Source organism: Suricata suricatta, chromosome 8 (assembly GCF_006229205.1).
Source record: "Suricata suricatta isolate VVHF042 chromosome 8, meerkat_22Aug2017_6uvM2_HiC, whole genome shotgun sequence".
In the NCBI taxonomy this organism is placed as follows: domain Eukaryota; kingdom Metazoa; phylum Chordata; class Mammalia; order Carnivora; family Herpestidae; genus Suricata; species Suricata suricatta.
Genome location: NC_043707.1, coordinates 30,396,831 through 30,415,698, shown reverse-complemented (window position 1 = coordinate 30,415,698; position 18,868 = coordinate 30,396,831). Strand labels below are relative to the sequence as shown.

At 60.9% G+C, this 18,868-nt stretch overlaps 1 protein-coding gene across 1 annotated transcript in view; it reads left to right on the top strand.

The window, feature by feature from the left end:
- COL26A1 (collagen type XXVI alpha 1 chain) overlaps positions 1-18,868 on the top strand; it is a 107,372-nt gene that overhangs the window by 83,033 nt on the left and 5,471 nt on the right. The window contains exons 4-9 of the mRNA XM_029945732.1: positions 4,885-4,946; positions 11,125-11,281; positions 13,311-13,409; positions 14,016-14,168; positions 16,035-16,118; positions 17,298-17,350. Coding sequence (XP_029801592.1) covers positions 4,885-4,946; positions 11,125-11,281; positions 13,311-13,409; positions 14,016-14,168; positions 16,035-16,118; positions 17,298-17,350 — 608 coding nt within the window. The remainder of the gene's footprint in view (positions 1-4,884; positions 4,947-11,124; positions 11,282-13,310; positions 13,410-14,015; positions 14,169-16,034; positions 16,119-17,297; positions 17,351-18,868) is intronic.

The window sequence follows — 18,868 nt, the reverse complement described above, 5'->3', positions numbered from 1 at the left end:
CCCGTCTCTCCACACCCTCTCCAACAACTGTAGTCTTTTGCTTTGTTCATTTTAGCCACTCTGACTGGTGTGAGGTGGTATCTCAGTGTGGTTTTGATTTGTGTTTCCCTGATGATGAGTGATGTTGAGCATCGTTTTATGTACAGACACATTTTTGAGTTTTGATGGTTCTTTGTAAATAACTTCCTGTTGTTTGGGAGATGCAGTATCTTCTCATATCTCTCTAAGGATATTGGAGTTTTGCTTTGTATTTTGAAGCCCTTTTCCTGCCCACTCATTGTCTCTGTTTTCTGAGTTTGCTTTTTTCTTGTTTGTTGTTTTGGTCTTTGTCTTTTGCATTAGAGGCTCTCTATGCATATTTAATACTCAGACATTGGGAGCTGAGCCCCATGGGCAGACAGACACATCTCATGGGCTTTGCTGTGGGAGTTTGCCCAGGGCCCATCCAGGTCTTCTGTCTTTGGTTGGAGGGGCATAGCTGGAGGGGTGTGGCCTGGCTGGGAGCATGGTAGTGAATGAAAAGGCAAAAGAAACCAGTCAAATCTAGTCGACTTTTCCCCCTAAAATAGTTTCCAGCTGACAGTGATGTAACCAAAGTCTCATCAGTAGAGGAAGGTCCTTTACGCCCTTTAAGGCTCCAATGGGGAGGAGGGAGGCACTAAAAGAATGTGGGTAGAGCAGAGCTGACCGAATATATGGTAAGATAGAAAGGTGCCAGTCATATTTGTGCTGGGCTCAGTCCTGCTCTTGTCACATTGAGGAAACTGAGGCCACTTAGGACCTCGGTATTCCTGTGGTCCATTGTGAACACACCTGGCCAGCCCCATCCCCTGAACCCATAGCATCTGACCCCATTGACCTCCTTGGAGCTTTCTTCTCCTAACTGGGCTTAGGAGTTTGGGCTGGAGTCCAGGGTCTCCAGGGGGATTTTAGGGATCTCTTCCAACTGGACTCTTCCAGCTTGGCCTTCTGGTGACATCCAGCCTGCACATTTTTCCTGCCATCTCCCAGACCTCTCACAGAGAGAGCTGGGTGTCTGGGGACAGGACCACTCATGTGCCCTGGCTCACCCCTGTCCCACACCTCACGGTGGTCTCACTCAGTCTCTAGATTTTTCTGTAGTTGGCAAGGCTCCTCTTAGGGCCCCGGTCTGGGGCTTCAGCCTCACTGAGGAGCTGGGTCCTGAATTCTGGATACAGAGCCATCGCCAGTGGCCGTGCTGACTGAAGGCAAATGGCAAGTGGATTGGCAGTGGGTGGACAGCACCCAGAGGTGACAGCCCAAGGGCAAGGGCACAGGTGGCAGGAGCAAAGAGTCCAGGATCCTGAAGCCCTTAAAGCTGACCCAATGCAAACCCCTTTTACAGATGAGAAAACTGAGGTGCAGAGAGGTCAAACGAGGGCCTCTCCAGCCTCACAGTGAGTTAATGGCTTATAATTCTCTTTCCACTGACCACACCAAGCAGAGTCCCTCTCACTCTCACCCATACAGACACATCCTGGTCTGCCTGGGGCATCCACCCATCTGATGCCCACGTATTGGCAGAGTTCCTGACACACTTTGCTACAACCTAGACACCAGGACTGTGCTCTGGCCCCAGGTGCCTGCGGGCCTGTGTGTGCTAGGAAGGGGGCACGTGGGACCTCTCGGAATCTCGGGAAGTCAGTGAGGGGAAACCGAGGCCCAGAGCCAGTGGGCAGGGCCTGGTCCACTCACCGAGGCACTCAGTACCCTCAGCCCCATTTCTGTGTTCCCACCGCTCCCATGAATAATTAGAAAAATTTAAACAAACGTAATGTAATTGCTTGTTGATGACAGGATGCCAGGGGAACCATAAAACCCGCCTGACCTCAGGGCCTGCCCAGGCAAGTGGCACCGGGCGGCCGCGCTGGCAGCCTCACCCCTGCCCTGCTGGCTGGGCCTCCTGGGCCTCTCTGCGGCTGGGGAACCGGACCCCTGTGCCTGCCGACGGCCAAGCAGCACCTCACCTGCCAAGCAGGGTGCCCAGTGCCAGAGCAAACTGGGCCCGCGCCCAGAACACTTTCCAGAAATAGGTTTCTGCGAGAGCCTGAGGCTCACCCCTCCCTCCACGGACCTCACCTCCTGCAGAGAGTCCCCGGTGTTGCCTCAGCCCCTGGAAATGCTGTGTTCATGGCCCCTGAACGCCTAAGCGCCTCAGCAACGTTCACTGGGCCAGGCCGGGGCTCTCGTTCACAGCTCCCTGCTTCCTTCAGGCCTCCTGCCCTTCCCACCGCCTCCCGGGGTGGGGGTGGGGGGCGGGCTCAGGCAGAAAGGTCACTTCTTCTCAGTTCAGCACCTGTGGCCCTGGAAGGTTCGTGAGCCTCTGCTCTGGCGGCAGGCCCTCTACTTGTACTGCCCGGCCCCCACCTCATGGGTATTAGCACGGGGGGAGGGGGGGCTGCCATGGCGCCTCCAGGGGGTTGAGGTGATGGTAGGGGAGGTGCGGGGGTGGAGGGTGGGATCGGGTGGGGGGTAAGGTAAGTGGGTGAAGGGGTGGGTGGATAGGTGGGGTTAGTGTAGTGGCTGGACGGATGGGACCCTATTTGTTTTGGTCTCTGTCTTTCCATTAAAGGCTTCTTTTAAGGCCTGGGAATCCTGACCCACCTGAGGAGGGGGCCACTGAAAGGCCCTGGGAGCTCCGTGTGGACTGGGGACCTTTGGAGACTTTCACCCGGGGCACCTGAGCACTTTTCCTCTGAGGCCTGTCCCTGTCCCCAGAGAGGACCCCTCACCCCTCCTTCCTGGCACTGTCCCAGCCAGGACCCTCCCAGGCTCCTGGAGGCTCTGATCTTCTCTGCCCAGGTGGGCCTGGGCCGCTGGCTGCATTTCATTTATTGGCATCAATCGCTGAGAATTCTCCTCTGCCCTTCTCTTCGCTCTGTGGTACATACCTTTTTCTTGCTTTCTTTTTTAAATTCACTTATTTATTTTGAGGGAGAGAGAGAGGGGGCGGGGAGAGAGAGAGAATCCCAAGCAGACTCAGTGCTGTCAGCACAGAGTCCAGCTCCGGGCTCGATCCCACGAACCGTGAGATCATGGCCTGAGCCAAAATCAGGAGTCAGGCGCTTAACCAACCGAGCCACCCATGCACCCCTGTACCTTTTTGTTTCTTCACCACCCTTTCCTGGGAGAAATGAGGGGGAGGTGTGAGGGTGTCCACCAGAAACCCCCATGTTTCAGCAGAAAACCTCCCCCTCTCTCGTCAGTCCGTGAAGTCCTACCGGGTCCCAGCCACGTAACTATGTTTTCTAGTTGTTTAAAAGTTTCTGTGTTTATACCCCAGTCCCTAATCTGTTTTATGTATCAGGGTTACTGACATGGTTTTATGGAGGGGAAAAAAGAGTTCTGTTCCTAAAAAGTGCTCATAAACCGCTGACTGGGCCCAGCGCAGGGGAGCGGAGGAGGGAGATGAGCCCACTCAGTGCCTCTTGTAAACCCAGCCAGTGTCAGCCCCCCCTGCCCTGAAGCCGGGCACCCCTGGGGAGGACACAGACGGAACCATGGTCCTGAGACCCCTGGCCCTCCTCCCCATGCCTCCCCCAGCAGTCACCATTGCAGAACGAGGGACCTCAGGGAGGGGACTTGCTTTCCAAATAGATGGTTGGGGGCCTCTCCAAGGACAAGGGAGACCAGTGGGGGTGCGGACACTGCTGGTGACCTTCAGGCCTCCCTGGGACAATGGGGCCTCCTACAGCCCCCGCACACCGAGTGGGACCTACTGAGTTCCCCTCAAACCTCTTGTGCGTGGTCGGCGTGTCTGTTCAGCCTCAATGAGGTTCCTGGAAGGTCAGGCTTTGAACTGAGTGAGAGATTTCCGCATCCCTTGATTTCTGGAGCCATAAAAGCTCTTTAGAACAGCTTTGAACCATCTCTTTCCTCTTTAAAGAGCTCAGTGCCTGGGGCAGACAGACATAAATAGGTAATTATAGCCCAGGGAGATGTGTGCCTGGGGGGTTAGTAGTTAGTGGTCCCCTAATTGGCCTTCCGGCTTCCAGCCCCTCCCACGCCCTCCCATTGTAGGCTCTGCTGCCAGAGGGAGTTTTTAAAAATGCACATCTGACCTTGACTTTCACCCCCTCCCACAGCTGCCCCCTGGCCTCAGGCCTCCCAGCGGGCCCAGCCCACTTCTCGATCTGGGGGTGGGGGTGGGGGGCTGGGTGTGTTCATACTCCCCCAGGTCGCTGCTGGACCCTTCCCTTTTCTTGCCTGTCTCCCGACCTCAGCCCTCCTTCCTTACCTGGCCGGTCACTGTGCATCCCTCAGGCCTCACCTTAGATGCCGCTGCCTCCAGGATGTCTTCCCTGACCACCTCCACCCCCACCCCAGATTGGCATCACTGCCCCCCACACCGCTCTTCTGCACATTCTATTCTTACAGCCCTCGCATAGCCCTTTCCAGCCTGTACCTTTTTGCCCACCTCCCTCCACAGACTGGGATTCTCTAAGTCAGGGAGCACATCCCTTTTACCATCCATTTATCAGATACTGGATATTTTTTGAGCTCTTACTTTGTGCCAGGCACTGAGATTGGGAGGTGCATAAAACAGACAAAGTCCGCCCTCCTGGCACTGGCAGGCTGACAAGGTGTTGCGGTCCGGCTCAGGGCTGGCTCTGACACTTTGCTGAATAAACAGACAGTACAGTGTGCCGCTGCGGGTGCTCCGAAAAGAGGAAGGGGCCGCTCAGAGGCCAGGCAGACTGCACGGAGGAGGGGGTGCGGTCAAGAAGACCCTGAGAAACGGGTACAATTTTCCAGGCAAACAATCCAAGAGAGCTCCCTGCCTGCCCGCCCAGAGGCTGTCCTGGTGGCTGTCTGCTCGCCGCCCAGGGTCTGTGACCCTCCATTCTCACTCTTCTCTTTCAGAATGTATGAACTGTACCCGGCTCAGCGACATGAGTGAGCGGCTAACCACGCTGGAGGCCAAGGTCAGACGGCCTGGGGAGCTGGCGGGTCTGTGTGACGGTTGTGTGTCAGGTTCCTGCCGGGGGTGGCCGGGAGAGCCCAGCCCTGAGCAGTCCTGTCCCAGGGGTTGGGTGCTCCTGGGGCCTCAGTGGCTCTGGATGGTCTAGTCTGGGCCGCCTCCTGGGGTGGGCGAGGGGAGGTCTGGGACAGCAGGCTGGCCTGGGTATGGGCCTCAGTGGCTGGCGGGACTGGAGACCCAGAGGTTGACTTCTGGGAGCCCTTCCCCCGTCGGGGACTGCTGCCCCCGACTCTGGCCTCTCCTGTCCCTCCTTGTCTGGCACACGGCTGGGCACAGACAAGCTGATGGGGAAAGGCTGCCTGGCACCAGCCAGCTCTCGCCCTGTCTACGTCAGGGCCTGGAGTGGGTCACCCCAGAGGCAGAAGGACTGAATAAAGAACAAGTTGATTTAGGGGCGCTTGGGTGGCTCAGTCAATTAAGCATCCAGCTCTTGGTTTCGGCTCAGGTCACCATCTGACGGTTCATGGGATCGAGCCCCACGTCAGGCTCTGCACTGAGTGTGGAGCCTGCTTGGGATTCTCTCTGCCTCTTTCTCTCTGCCCTACTCCTGCTTGTGCTCTCTCTCTTGAAATAAATAAGTAAACTTAAAAAAAAGAAAGAAAGGAAGAAAGAACTAAAAGAAGAGGAAAAGTTAATTTATTTGGGAGTAGCCCCAGGCAGCTCTGGGCAAGGAGAGAGGCAGCGACTGGGGGTGGGGGGGGGCGGGGGGAACGTGTGAGGCGCAGGTGTGGGGACAGAGCCTACCGAGGGACAAGGAAGCTGGCAGGAGACCATCCCTTCGCAGGAGACCCTTCTCCTGGGCTGTGTCGCCATCACCTCGTGTCCCCTGCCTTGCGGGCCTGCCCACATTGCTCCTGTGGCCAGAGAAAGCCCCGGCGGAGGGTCTCAGGGGTCTGGGGCCTGCAAGACGAAGCCAAAGCTGTGGGGGCCGCGGGCTGTGTCCTGACTGGGAGCGAGCCCCGTTCTCCCTCCGGCCCCAGGGTGCCAGCTGGGAGCCAAGGCTTCTGAATCTGAGGAGCTTCCTGGGGCCGGGACTGCTGGGGTGGCCTGGCCCGGGAGGGGGTGTCCCCATGTGAGTGGGGCCGCTGGCTGGAGGCCAGAGTGGGATGGAGCCCTGAGGGAGGAGGGGGAGAGAGCCCCGTGGCAGGACCACAGAGCACCCAGAGGTCGGCTCCCCCCTCCCCCACCGCCTGGAAGAGCCGGCAGGCAGGCCTTCCCAGCAGACGCACACTCATACACACACAGATACACACACACACACGGGCACACACGGGCACACAGGGATGGATACACACACACACACACACACACACGGACAGACACACAGACAGACACACACAGACACACACACAGACACACACACGCACACACACGCACGTGCACGCACACACTCACAGACACGCACACACAGCCCTTGCCTCACCCTCTGGCCCTGCCTCTGGCCGTGGGGCCCCTGCCTGGTGAGCTGGGGCTGCAGATGACCGCCGCTTGGGGTCACACATGGCGGGGCTGTCCCCACCAGCTGGGTGACTCTCGCCGGGCTCCCAGCGCCTCGTCTGTGCGCTGGATTGAAGTACCAGCCTGTAAAGGGCAGCCAGGGCCTTGGAGGACGTGGCGGCGGAGGGTCCCAGCCTTGGAACCGGCCAGCGCTGGACGGACGGGAGGGTCTTGTTCGCCATGCCGTCTTGCCGTCCTCAGTGTACTGATGCGCCGCGGGCGTGCGGGCGACGCCGGTGCGGAGCACGTGGCATGAGAGGCCCCCCTTGTCCCCAAACCCTCCTGCAGGCGGGAGGGTCCCCCCGCGGACCCCTGGACACGGGCTGGACTAGGGGGCCTTATGCCCTCCTTGGTGTCGGTGGCTCCATGGGGGTGGGGTGGAGGCGGGAACGGATTAGGGAACGGATGCCATCACGTGGGCCAGGCCGGGGCTGGGGACGCCCTGGGGGGTGGGGGGTGCTGGGGAAGATGCTGGGGTGAATGTGTAGCACCCGATATTTTAAAAAGAGGAGGGGTCCCCAAGCCAGCTGGCCTGACAGACCTTTTTCAGGCACCTGAAGCCTCTGAGTGGCTTGGCAGAGTGCCGACCGGCAGCCTGCCCTGCCCCAGCCTGGCACCTCGGGGTGCTGCGCGCCCCAGCTCCGGGATGGCCGGGCGCAGCTAGCTGTCCTCCGCCCAGCGGCCCTGGCCCACCTGCCGGGAGCACTTCCTGCCTGTCCCCCTGCCCTGACCCGGGCACGGCCGCAGCAGCAGGCTGTGAGGGGCTCCAAGGTGAGGGTCGTGACCCCTCTGCAGAGCCGGGTGTCAGGGGTGGTCAGGTCCCTGCCCAGTAGTGGCTCTGCCTCGACAGGTCCCGCTCAGCTCCGGGCCATCTGCTGTCCTGGGAAATGGAAATCAAAGGAGTCACTTCCCAGCCCCAGGGTGAGCTTCGGTGGGGACAGGGGGAGGTAGTCTGCATCTGGGGTGAGCAAAGAGGCGGCTGCCACCACCCTCCTTCTGGATTCCCAGCTCAGGTCCTGTGCATTACGGGGTCACCATCTCGCTGTTTACCTGCCTGCTACATGCCCGAGGGTCCCCTGGGGAAGCGGAGCCCCTGAGAGGCAGCGGCCTGGAGAGGGAGGGGGATGGAAGCTGGCCGTGCTGTGGGGACAGCCCTGCTGAGGCCAGTGGGGCTGCTGAGCGCAGAGAGAACTCGGAGCAGGAGCCGTGGCTGTGGTCAGGCCAGTGAGAGCCAGGCAAGCAGAGCCCAGATGGGGGGTCAGAAGCCAGACGGCTAGCATAAGAGAGCGGCAACCCAGAGGCCTGCAAACTGTGGCCTCTGCCTGCACGGACAAGGAGCCTGCTTTGCTGCAGCGTCAGGAGGGATGCGTTTGGCTATAAGGAACAGAAACCGAGCCAGCGGCACTGTATTCTTTAAGGATGTTGATTGTTCAGCAAGAAGCCCAGCGGTAGGTTGTCTTAGGATTGGTTTGGTGGCTTAAGAACTCGAGCTCTTCGCAGCTTCCCCTCCACCTCCTTAGTGAATTGGCTTTTGTCCTCATGGTTACAAAGTGGCTGCTGCAGCTCAAGGCATCGCATCCCCATACCATGTTCAGCACTGGACTGTATGCCTACCTCCTAGTTGCAAGGGGGTTGGGAAAATAAGTACCAGGCTGATCATGATTCCTCCTCCCAAACATACCCATAGGGACACAGCAGGGGGCTCTCGTGGCTGGCAGCCATTAGGGCCTGCTCCCTCTTCACTCCCTGCTAGTGCCTGAGTTCCCAGAAAGCCCAGACCTAGGAGCTGACTGGGGACTCCTGCCACCCTCTTTTTCTGAAACAGGGTAAAATGGTGAGGTGAGGCCAGGAAGAAGTTTCCCCCTGCCTTCCTCTCCTCCCCGCCACCCCCCAGTTTACATTCTGATTTCCTGGACCGTGTGGCATGGGAGGGAACCTGGGAGGATTCCCCTGTGTGAGGGTCACAGAAGTCTCGGAGTTAGCCGGTATCCGGCGGCCTCCTGGACAGCCAGCCAGGCCACAATGATGTCATGGGAGCCACTGCCCTCCGAGGCTGGCGGCAGTCTGGTTTTCTTAGGCCGAGCCCCCACGCCCACTGCTGCCTGCCGTGGTGAGGTCATGCCGGCCCCAGGTGGGATCAGCGTCACCGGGAGGCCGGCCACAGCCAGGCCAAGAGGGCTGGGACGCTGGCGGGGGGCTGAGGCTGACTGGGCTGTGACCGAGGCTTCTCTGCCTGGGTCTCTGGGCTCTGTGGGTTCAGGGCCCTGCTGGAGAAGGGAACCCTTGGGCCCAATCCCAGGAGCCCAGGGTGGGTGCCCCTACTGCAAGCCCTCAAAGGTCCTAATGACTCCTGGTAAGTATGTCCATCTTGAGGCCCCCCAGAGAGACTGCAATCAGGCAAGCCCCCTGTATGGTCTCCTGCACCCCCCAAACCTACCCTCTCCAGGTCCCTGTCTGGCCAGTGGTGATCCCACGGTCCCGGGAGCCAGACCGGAACCAGGGGACCCACTCCTGCCTTCACCCACGCTCCTGCCCCTAGACGCCCCGTCACATGTCACTGACAGCCAAGTCTCCTTGCCCCCCGCCCCCAGCTCCTCCACTGCCCCAGAGCCCCTAGCTTCGGGCGGGGCTGGGCAGCCTCCCCGCGGGCACTCAGTGGCTGGGGCAGCAATCATCACCCTTCCCTCCCCGAGGGGATTCCAGGGCCAAGGGACAGAGTTGCACCCCCTAGCTGCCATGTGATAGTGGCCGGCTGCTCCCCTTATGGGTACTTCTGTGAAGTCAAGGCCAAGGCTGTGGCCAAGCTGTGGAGAGGTGGACAAGGCACTCACTGCATGGGACCCTGGTCCCAGCCTACTTGCTGGGTGACCTTAGGTGAGTCACTTGCAGTCTCTGAGCCTTTATTTCCACCTCTCCTGTGATGGGCCACAGTGACCCTTCCTACCTCCTGGGACCTTGGAAGGCCAGAGTGGGAGGGGCCTAGAAGTAGCCCTGGGGGTGGCTGGAGCCTGGCAGGGGAGGAGTCCACAGGCCCAACACAGAGGTAGACCCCGAGACCTGGTGCAGGGGTGCCACTCTGTTCCCTAGGATCCTCAGAGACTGTCACTCAGGCCCAGGGACACTGCAGGCCTGGAGGGAGGGAGTGCCCAGAGGGCCCCTTTGTCACACACACACACACACACACACACCCAAACCTCAGCCCAGCCCAGGCCTGGCTGCCCGGAAGGCTGCTCTTTGTCCTGGGACCCAGCAGCATCGGCAGGAGGAGCTGAGGCTCAGCTCGCTGCACGGGGTCGGTGTTACTGCCTCCGCTTCACTGATGGGAAGACTGAGGTCCGCAGCGGTCACAATGCTTACACAAGGTCACACAGCGGCCACTTAGTGGGAGAGCCAGGTTCAAACCAGTTTGTGGGGCAGCAGGGCCTGAGCACCCCCATCAGGAGGCGCTGAGCCCGTGCAGGGCTCTGGGGACGGAGAGCAAGGGGGTGCCTGCCCCCTAGGAGGTCTGCTGTCGGTGCTTCCATAGTTGGCTCTTGATACAAAGTGATTGTGCAGTGGCTCAGGAGTGAAGGGAAGGGCTGGCGGGGGCGAGGGGTATTGGTGGCCCTCTGAGGGCAGGAGGGACCCTGGGGTCATTCTGGCAGCTGGAGCAAAGCTGGTGGGGTCCAGGAGGGGATGGGGGCAAGTGAAGAGCCTGGGACCATAGACTGAGGGCCAGGCAGGCCAAGGGGCACAGGGGGAGGCCTGGGGGAGGCCAAATGCACTGGCCAGGGCCCTCGCCAGTGTGCAGAGTGGCCGTCCAGAATCTAGCAGGACATAGGCTCAAGGCTGGAGGGAACCAGAGACACCGGGCTTCCTGCCCTTTGGGCAGATCCGGGAGCAGAGACTGGGGCACCGGTGGGTGGAGCAGGAAGCGGACTCTGTGAGGCAGGTCTGGGTCTCCTCTCTGCGGGGGTGGGCCTGTTCTGGGTCCCTGCTCCTGCAGGGCCCCCTCGCTCGGATCCCTGGTGCACAGCGCCCCCTGCTGGTCTCTTTGGGAACAGCAGGGACTTGCTGGGACCTCTGGGCCTGGCTCCCAGTTCACCTGAATTAGGGAGACAGTGTTGCTGCCCAGGCCCTGGGTCTTTGCAGTGTTTGACCCCCACCTCCCTCAAGGGGAGAGGACCCGGCCGCTTTCCATGCTGCTCTGTTCTCCTGGAGCTCCCATCAAAAATCGTGTCCCGAACCAGGTCCCTTTATGTTCGTTTCTTTCTCATTTTCGATTTCCTTTTTTTCTTCTCTATTTTCCTCCCTCCCTTTTTCCATCCCTCCATCCACAAACATTCCCTGGCCACGTGGTGTGTGCCCTCACCATGGTGAGGGCAGCTCCAGAAGCAAAATGCCTGAAGGTGTCCCAGGGGCAACCTGTGTGAGCAGGAGGGGCGGGGGGGGGGGGTATACCAGACTCTCCAGAAATGGGAAGGGGAGGAGAGCAGGGGTGGGGGAACATTCTGGCCAGGGGAGCGGCCATCCCCCGCGGGGCACGATCACCCCTGCCTGGCATCAGGTGGCTGCGGACCTCCGGGGATCCATATCCCCGGGCACGCGTGTCCGGTGGGGGTCCTGACCTCTGCCCTTGTCCCCAGGTTCTCCTGCTGGAGGCGGCAGAGCAGCCGGCAGGCCCGGGCAATGACCTGCCGGCCCCCCAGAGCACCGCGCCGCCCTGGAATGAGGACTTCCTCCCTGACGCCATCCCCCTAGCCCACCCGGGGCCCCGAAGGAGAAGGCCCACGGGCCCCGCCGGTGAGTGAGGCCCGCGGCCAGCGTGGCCCAGGCCCGGCCGCCCAGGCCTCCCCCTCGAGGTCCCGCCATAGGCCCCTTGCATCCGGCGTGCCCACCTGCTATTTCGAAATGGCGAGCTAACATTTCAGAAGCGGGATTCTCATGAAAATCAGGATTTCTGGCTTCTCTGAGAAAAAGAGAAGGCCTGGCCGTTGGGGTTCAGTCCCTCCTGGAAGCCGGGTCACTGCTGCCTCCTCAGACCCCATCCGAACTGCTGAAGCCCCCATCCTTCCTGTGCTCGCTCAGTTCCATACCCGTCACCATCACCTGCCTTGCCGTCTCTCAGTATCCGCGCTTGGCCCCCCCCAGCCCGCCCAGCCCTCCGGCTCCAGTTTGCAGGGAGTTTCCTGCCTCCCACCACCTTCTGGGGCGAGGAGGGGCTCACTGAACTCTCTGGCTGCAGTGTTGGGGGACATCTGCCACCCCGTTGTTTACTCCTTTCTTGCTGTGTTTAAAACAAAAATTTTTTAACATTTATTTATGTTTGAGAGACAGAACGCAAGCAGGGGAGGGGCAGAGGGAGAGGGAGACTCAGAAGCCCAAGCAGGCTCCTGGCTGTCAGCACGGAGCCCGACACGGGGCTCGAACCCTCAGACAGAGAGATCATGACCTGAGCCGAAATCACTTAATCGAAGGAGCCGCCCCGCCCCTCCCCCACGCCCCTCCTGCTGTGTTTAAAGTTGGGAGTAAATGTTTTTCTCTCTGCAGCACTGGGCTCTGCCCCCGGGATTGCAGAACTGGGATAATGAGTGGAATAGTGGGCGGCGAGCGCTGAATGCCCGCCCCGGGCTGCACGCACCTTGCTGGGGCTTCAGCCAGGGACGCGTGTCACTGGCATCTGTCGATAGGCAGACCTCGGGGGGTTAAGGCCCGTGTCCCTTCTCACTGGTCACGATCTGTGTTGTGCCAGTTATTAAACATTTTCATATCCGCCCAGGCTGTGCAGATACCATTTCCTCTCATCCTGGTAGGTTGGTAATGCTTGGGGTTACAGAGGAGAAAACCGAGGCTCAGGGAAATGACCCCTGGCATCACCCCTGGGATCCGGGGCCATTTTGTCCTGATTATTGTTGGCCTGACTATAGCCCTTTGCAGATGACACTATCCCTCCAGCCCTTCTCTCCCAGTTGAGCCCCCAGCTTCTTAGCACCGCTGCCCAGACTCCGCTCTGAGCTCACATGCTGTCCCCCTGCCCACCTGCTCTGCCCTGTTTCCCACGTGTGCCTGTCTAGGCGGGGCAGGGAGCAGAGCAGGGAGGGCATGGCGCCCCCGCATCGGGAGCATCCAGTCCTGGGAGGCTGTGGGAGGAGGGGTGATGGGTCCCCTTGCTCACCTCTCTAGCTACCCTCCCCTAGGTGTCTCACCCAGGCAGCCACGCATACCCACCTGCTTCCAGTCCTTCTTCTGGAACCAGGAAGGAGGGGGGTTTCCCAGCCCTCAGAGGACCCAGGCCCCCACAGCCCCTGGGGATGGAGGGGGGACGTTGGGAGGTGCTGGGTCTCCTGGGCCACTTTCTTACCAGGCAAAGTGCAGTTCTGAGAAATGGCCACCAGGTGGGGCACACACCCTACAAATGGTGACCCCTGGGGGAGCCCAGGAATTCTTGGGAGCAGGTGGGGGGGTGCACTTGTGTGCTTCAGGGTTTCCTGGGGTTCCCAGGAGGCCTCACTGGGGAGCTCTTTGCCAGGAGCCTGTTCCCGACCCCTAGCAGAGAGACAGTAGGACTCTTGAGAGGGGCCTAACTTAGCAGCAGCCTTGCTCTGGGCCCTTGAGCAAGGGACCATCCCTTCCTAAGCCTCAGTCCACCCCCCACCCCACCCCCACCCCCAACAAGTGGGAACAAAAGTAACTCTTGAGATCACAGGACTTAATAGGTACAAAAATGGTCTGTAAACTGTAATGATGGAGGAGGTCTCTGCTCCTGGGAGCAGGTCTGACCAGATGGCCCAGGTGGTCTGCGTCCTCAGGGTTTACCTCATTCTCTCCCCAGGGCCCCCAGGGCAGACAGGACCACCAGGGCCGGCAGGTCCGCCAGGCTCCAAAGGTGACCGGGGCCAGGCAGGAGAGAAGGGCCCAGCAGGGCCTCCTGGTAAGGACACCCCACACCCCAGGTCTGACTTTGTCCGCTGGGAACAGGCTGGGGTTCTCCCCTATCTGAGCAGATGAGGCCTCCCATGACCCCCAATCTTGTTGGGGTTAATGACTGCTGTCTTGGGGGGCCTCCAGGCTCCCTTCATCCTACCAGCGCCCCTACTGACACCCCATCCCAAAGACTTTAGGAATCCCAAAGGCTGTAGGAAGGATGGAAGGCTTCAGGCACTGGGGGTACAGGTATCGGGGGGGGGGGCAACTGGGGCCTGGGGACTGTGCTCAGCCATTTAAACACCTCCAGAGAACCCCTGAGTCCTCCTGGGTCCTGCAGGGAAGGCACAGGTCCAGTGCTAGCCCAGGCTGGCTGCTACCCTCAGTGCCCCGACCCAGAGCTGAAGTCCCAGGAGGGGGTGACCCTGCCTCCCTCACCTCCCACACTGCCCTGGTGCTCCTTGTGCACCAGGCAGGAAGGGAAAGCCCATTCACTCACATCCCAGGACAGCGCTCGAGAGACACTGGTCTGGAGGCCCCACCATCCTGGGTCCCGTCTGCAGTGCCAGCTGTCAGGCCCAGCCCTCATGCAACGCCTCTTCTCCCGCTGCAGGCCTCTTGGGGCCTCCAGGGCCCCGCGGACTTCCTGGAGAGATGGGGCGCCCAGGCCCCCCTGGCCCCCCCGGCCCAGCAGGCAGCCCAGGCTTCCCTCCGAACGGCCCCCACGGTGTCCTCTACTCCCTGCAGCCGCCGACGGGCAAGGACGGTGAGTGCCACCGGAGAAGCGGGCCCTGGGGAAGCAGACCCTCAGTGAGCGGGGCCTCAGCTCCCTGCCCCGCCGGGACCAGGCTCTGCCAGGTGGGGTGGAAGGGTCCCTGGGGTGGGGGGGGGGGCGATGCGAGTCCCCCAGCTCAGCTCTTCGCCCTGGCCTGGCCTGGCCCTGGCCTGGTGCTCAGCTCCTTCCCCTGGGGTCCTGACGCCCCACAGGTCACTGTTGTCTGGGCTGGCCTCAGTTTCCCCTTTTGGTGAGAGCAGCACCACCGAGGTCACCATTGCTGTGTTTCCTGCAAAGGGGCTGCCATCAGGTGTTTCTGAGCCCAGGTGCCTGTGGGGAGGGGGTTAGGGAGGCCCCGAGAGTGGGGTGGAGGCGCCACAGGGGTGTCTTTTGGTTAAATGCCCTGGAAAACCTGGGGAGGGTTTTAAGAAGCAAGTGACAGTGTTGAGTGACATCCCAGGCACGGTGGGGGATGGGGACCTCTTTGTCTCCCTCAGAGAAACCCAAGCCCCATCCTGCTGCTGCTTCTGTTCCCACTCAGGCAGCACAGCCCTTAACCTGAGCTTTTTTTTTTTTTAGATTTTTAATGTTTATTCATTTTTTTAATTAAAATTTTTTTTTCAATTTTTATTTATTTTTGAGAGACAGAGAGAGATAGGGCAGGAGTAGGGGAAGATCAGAGAGGGAGGGAGACACAGAATCCAATGACAGGCTCCAGGCTCTAACCTGTCAGCAGAGAGTCCGATGCCGGGCTGGAACCCACAAACTGAGAGATCATGACCTGAGCCGAAATCGGACGCTTCAGTCATGAGCCATCCAGGTGCCCCTAACCTGGGCCTGAGTCCCACTGTCCCCATGTGAGCCTCAGTTTCCCCACCTGTAGAGCGGGGTGTGGGCATTAGTCCTGATGGAGTTGTTTTGGTGGGAGGAAGTGACTCATCCTTAAGCAGAAGCAGAATGGGGGTCCTGGGCTGCCCGCAGCGGGCGCAGGGGCCCAGCCAGGCGAGAGCAGAGCTTTCTGGAGCAAGTGGGAACTCACTGAAGACGGGGTGGGGGGGGGCGATGCTGTCTGTGTGGTGCCCTGGGGAGCTCAGGCCTCAGCCGCCCAGCCCTGGGCCACAAGAGCCATCCCCAGGGTCCAGCCTGCCCAGGTCTGGGCCACACACCTTGGGCACTGCCTTCCTGACGCCCCCAGTGCCCTTACCCGTGGCCCCGGGGCTCCTGAGTATGAATTTGGGGAGGAGTGGGGATGCCCCAAAGAGGCCCTCCGCAGTGAGCCCCTGGAAGGGCTGTCCAGGCTTCTGGGTGTGGAGGGAGGGCAGAGGTGGCCACGATTCCTGGGCCTGGCTTCTCCGGGTCTGACTGTGGGGATGGTCAAGGCAAAGTCACATGCGGCTTGCCCTGGAGAGACCTCTATGTAAGGACAGGCCATGAACAGAACTCACCCCTGCCCCCTGGCTGAGCGATGGGCCTTGCAGAGGCAGCTCAGAGGGCTGAGCAGGGAGGGCTGCCTGGAGGAGGCCCTGCAGGAGTGAGCCAGTCAGGTGCACCAGAATGGGCCTGTGGAGTGGAGTGGCAGGGGGGTGGGTAGAGTGCTGGCTGGGGGCCCTGGGGAGGCGAGTAGGGCCGGGCCAGACCCTGAAGGGCCTGGAATGCTCAGGAAGGAGTTTGTGTGTTACACAAACTCTGGGCTTTCCCTGCCCTTTAACCTGGGAGCGAGAGCATCTGCTCCCCGGGGCTGCTGTGAGGCCCGGTGGGGTCAGGGGTGCCTGTCTTGGCCCTGAGGGAGCTCAGCTCCAGCACCCCAGACCTGCAGGTGTGCCCCTCCAGCCACAGGCCCCTCTGCTCTGCCCACAGACGGAGACACGCAGCTGGCCTCTGGGGCTGTGGACACGGTGCTGGCCGGCGTCCCAGGGCCCCGCGGCCCCCCCGGCCCTCCAGGTAAGCGCACAGCGCAGCTGCACAGCCTGGCCGGGACTGGGTACCCCCTCTGGGCATGGCCTGGGCCAGGGGTTCTCACAGGGCCAGGTGGCGGGGCATGGCCTCGGCAGGGCGCTGGACCTGTCCACAACCCACTGTGTGGCCTGAGGTGAGTCCCCTTGCTTCTGGGTGGCAGGTCCTTTGTGGGACTGGACATAGGAACCCCACATGTTTCTGCTACATGCCCATGTGAAGCAGTTCAGGGCTGCCCCCATGTGGGCCAGAGTGGGGATTGTACCGGGGTTCACTGAGGCCCCTGCCCAGGGGGAGGCAGGGGGTGAGCTCAGGGCGTCCCAGGAGCCTTGAGAGGCAGTAAGTCCAGGGCCTCCTGGCAGAGACCAGGGGCCCTGGGGGAGGGGATGGCCCCAGGGCTCCAAGGGGCTGGATCCCTTGCCTGGCTGGGCCCCCTCCTTCCAGGGACCTTCACTGGCTGGGAGGGAAGGGGAGTGCAGGGCAGTGCAGGGTGTCCAGCTGTCCAGCTGTGTGGGTGCCTCATTCCCCATCAGCCACTTACCCTCTCCTGTACTCACCGAGCACTCCCTATGCATGGGGCAGACATGTAAGTCGATTGTGGCCATGCGTGGTGGCTGGCTCCCTATGGGGACTGGCCTAGAGGAAGGGTGGGGGTGGGTAGTGCCAGAAGGCTTCCTGGAGGAGGTGATGCTCAGCCTGAGACAATAGGAGAGAATTTGCCAGGCTGTGGAGGGGATGGAGAAGCTCCAGGAGGAAGGAACAGCATCGGCAAAGGCACAGAAGCAGAGGAGCTTTCCGGGGAGGATTTGGGTGAGAAGCGGGGAGGGGGCCGGGCTGAGGACCTCAGGACCCCTGAGAGGGACCTAACTGGAAGTTGGCTCTGAGTGGCCACATGGAGAGTGAGTGGTCAGGACGCTGTTGTCATAACTCAGGCAAGAAGGATGGCCTCAGAGGGGTAGGGTCCCAGGCCTGGAGGAGGGGCAGATGTGGGAGAGATCCGCCTGGAGACTGGCTGGCTGGGGAAGGGGTACGGGCGGCCCATGGAGGCTTGAGGGAAGAGCCAGTTGCAATATAGGGGCCGCAGGGAGAGGGCGGTGGAGGTGGGCTCTCCCTCTAAGGGTAGGCAGGGGACTGGCTCCAGGTGACCATGTGTGACTCTGCCCACAGGTCCTCCTGGACCACACGGTCCCCCAGGACCCCCCGGTGTACCTGGATCCCAGGTAAGGACTTCCCCCATTTCTGGCAGGGGCGCGTGGGGGGGGGTGGCCTCCCCAGGAAGGAAGAGCCAGGCTTCTGACCAGCAGGAGTTGCTCAGGAAGGGACCAGCCCACTGGCCTCTCCGCAGCGGGTCTCAGTCAGCTCATCTCTGAGGTGAGAAGGACACCAGCATCGCTCAAAGGGCTGCCGCTTTTGAGAAGACCAGGGTCACACCCACCTCCCCCTGGGTCCTGCCTGCCCTCCCCCCTTTAGACAGTTGATGAACATTCCCCCAACACCCGGGGCGCCAGCCTCTCGAGCTGAGGATACAGCCACTGAGGGGAAGGGCCACAGGGCAGCCGGCAGAACCTAGATTTGAGACTTCAAAGAACCAGTGTCCCATGACGGCTGATCTGCTCCCTGTTGTCCCACTGTGTGTTTTTACACCTGGAGACAGAGCATGGGGGAGCCTGGCAGTGACGGGCAGGAGCCTGGTGAGGCCCCTCCCCATGCTGCCTGTGCCACCTGCGTTCAAGGATTTGCCATCGTTCCGTCCCAGCGGTGTTGGGGAAGTGGAGGCTCAGAGAGGTTCAGTCGCTTGCCCAGAGTCACACAGCAGGGGAACGGCAGGCTTTCCCTGGCTGCCTCCAGCCCTTGCCAGGAATGCGCTGGGTGCTTGGGGAGAGGCTTCATCCTGCGAGGTGGTCTACCTTCAGGGTCTTCGGGCCCTTGCAGTAGTACCTCTAGGGGGGCCGTGCAGACCGTATCCTTGTGGGGACCCGGGCTCCCAAGATTCCGAGGAGCTTCAGAGGGGCCCAATCAAAGCTGTTCCTCCAGCCCTCCCCCGCAAGAGGGCGTGACTGGGGATGGTCGTGGAGGGCGTGGTGTCTTGACCCCTTCCCTCTTTTCAGTGGTCCTTCCGTAAGGTTGGGGTCCCGTGGCCAGGACTGGGATGCCCAAGGGCACCGGGGCGCCAGGCAGTGCCCAGTCTGTCCCCGGTTCCCCAGGGGCCCATTGGACAGGCCCTGAAGAGCCCCTTCCATGACCCTCTGCCAAGGCCCACCCAGGCCCCCACACCGCAGGGATGGAGATAGGTTCCAAGGTTAGCCCAGATGTGGCCAATGTCAGAATAGCCCCAGCCTGCTCTGCTCAGCGTGGACGGTGGACCAGTGTGGTGACGCAGCCACTCTCTGTCTCCATCCCTTGCCACAGAGTTGAAGCCTCTGAGGCTGGGGTGAGGGGATGTCTCCTAGACATGGGTCAGATAGGAGAGTGAAGGTGACCCCGACTTTTCTCCTCTGAGCAGGACAGAGACCTGGGTTTGAAGCCTCACTCTGCCAGTTTCCAGCTGGGTGACCCTGAGCAAGTCACTGCGCACCCCAGCCCCCGCCCCAGGTCTTGGTTTCCCTGCCTGTGAAATGAGGAATCCCTCTTGGGCGGGCTCGTTGTGAGACGTAAAGGGGATGATTGAGGGAAAGCTCCAGGCTCTCAGGAGACCCTTAATAAATGTTCTTCACTAACTAAATATCTCTTGGGGTCTC